General features: G+C 30.5%; 1 protein-coding gene across 1 annotated transcript; it reads left to right on the plus strand.

Moving 5' to 3' along the window:
* Positions 1-142: 142 nt before the first annotated feature.
* LOTGIDRAFT_177023 (hypothetical protein) lies at positions 143-1,047 on the plus strand (the record flags this gene model as incomplete). The annotated part of the gene is made up of 9 exons (XM_009047902.1): positions 143-169; positions 202-228; positions 261-287; positions 379-405; positions 497-523; positions 615-641; positions 733-737; positions 851-877; positions 910-1,047. Coding segments are annotated over 9 exons (332 nt in total), but the record flags the coding sequence as incomplete, so codon positions are not given.
* Positions 1,048-1,262: the final 215 nt, after the last annotated feature.

The following is a 1,262-nucleotide window of genomic DNA, read 5'->3' on the forward strand; positions in this document are numbered from 1 at the left end:
TTCATGCAACTTACATTATCAACAAGAAAAGAACATTTCTTGTGATATATGAACAGTTTTGGTGATATGCTATATATTTGTAGGGATGTTACTCTGTAAAGAAAGGTTTTGTAAGTTATGATGATGTGCTATCTATTTGTAGGGATGTTACTCTGTAAAGAAAGGGTTTGTAAGTTATGATGGTGTGTTATCTATTTGTAGGGATGTTACTCTGTAAAGAAAGGGTTTGTAAGTTATGATGATGTGTTATCTTTTTGTAGGGATGTTACTCTGTAAAGAAAGGTTTTGTAAGTTATGATGATGTGCTATCTATTTGTAGGGATGTTACTCTGTAAAGAAAGGTTTTGTAAATTATGATGATGTGTTATCTATTTGTAGGGATGTTACTCTGTAAAGAAAGGTTTTGTAAGTTATGATGATGTGCTATCTATTTGTAGGGATGTTACTCTGTAAAGAAAGGTTTTGTAAATTATGATGATGTGTTATCTATTTGTAGGTATGGTAGTCTGTAAAGAAAGGTTTTGTAAGTTATGATGATGTGTTATCTATTTGTAGGGATGTTACTCTGTAAAGAAAGGTTTTGTAAATTATGATGATGTGTTATCTATTTGTAGGGATGTTAGTCTGTAAAGAAAGGTTTTGTAAGTTATGATGATGTGTTATCTATTTGTAGGGATGTTACTCTGTAAAGAAAGGTTTTGTAAATTATGATGATGTGTTATCTATTTGTAGGTATGGTAGTCTGTAAAGAAAGGTTTTGTATGTTATGATGATGTGTTATCTATTTGTAGGGATGTTACTCTGTAAAGAAAGGGTTTATAAGTTATGATGATGTGTTATCTATTTGTAGGGATGTTACTCTGTAAAGAAAGGTTTTGTAAGTTATGATGATGTGCTATCTATTTGTAGGGATGTTACTCTGTAAAGAAAGGTTTTGTAAGTTATGATGAAGGTGGTCAAGTGAGTTATGTTAGTACTCAACATCCTAATAATCCGCAAGTGTTCAGTAGAATACGACAAGCTTGTATTAGAAGTCTAAGTTGTGAGGTAAGTACTTTTTAATAATTTCTTTCTTTTATATTGGATTCTTTTGGAAAATGTAAATCATTTGACAAAGTCAAAGACAAATTTTTTTGATGAAGTTTCTTTTAAAAAAAGTTGTGGTAAAATGTATGTCATGTCTGCAGAGGAGATGCTTATTAAATTAAATGGTAATTCTTTAAAGATTCCAATTTAAATTTCAGGTTTGTCCTGGACGTGAG

This window comes from Lottia gigantea (genome assembly GCF_000327385.1).
Source record: "Lottia gigantea unplaced genomic scaffold LOTGIsca_11832, whole genome shotgun sequence".
Lineage (NCBI taxonomy): Eukaryota > Metazoa > Mollusca > Gastropoda > Lottiidae > Lottia > Lottia gigantea.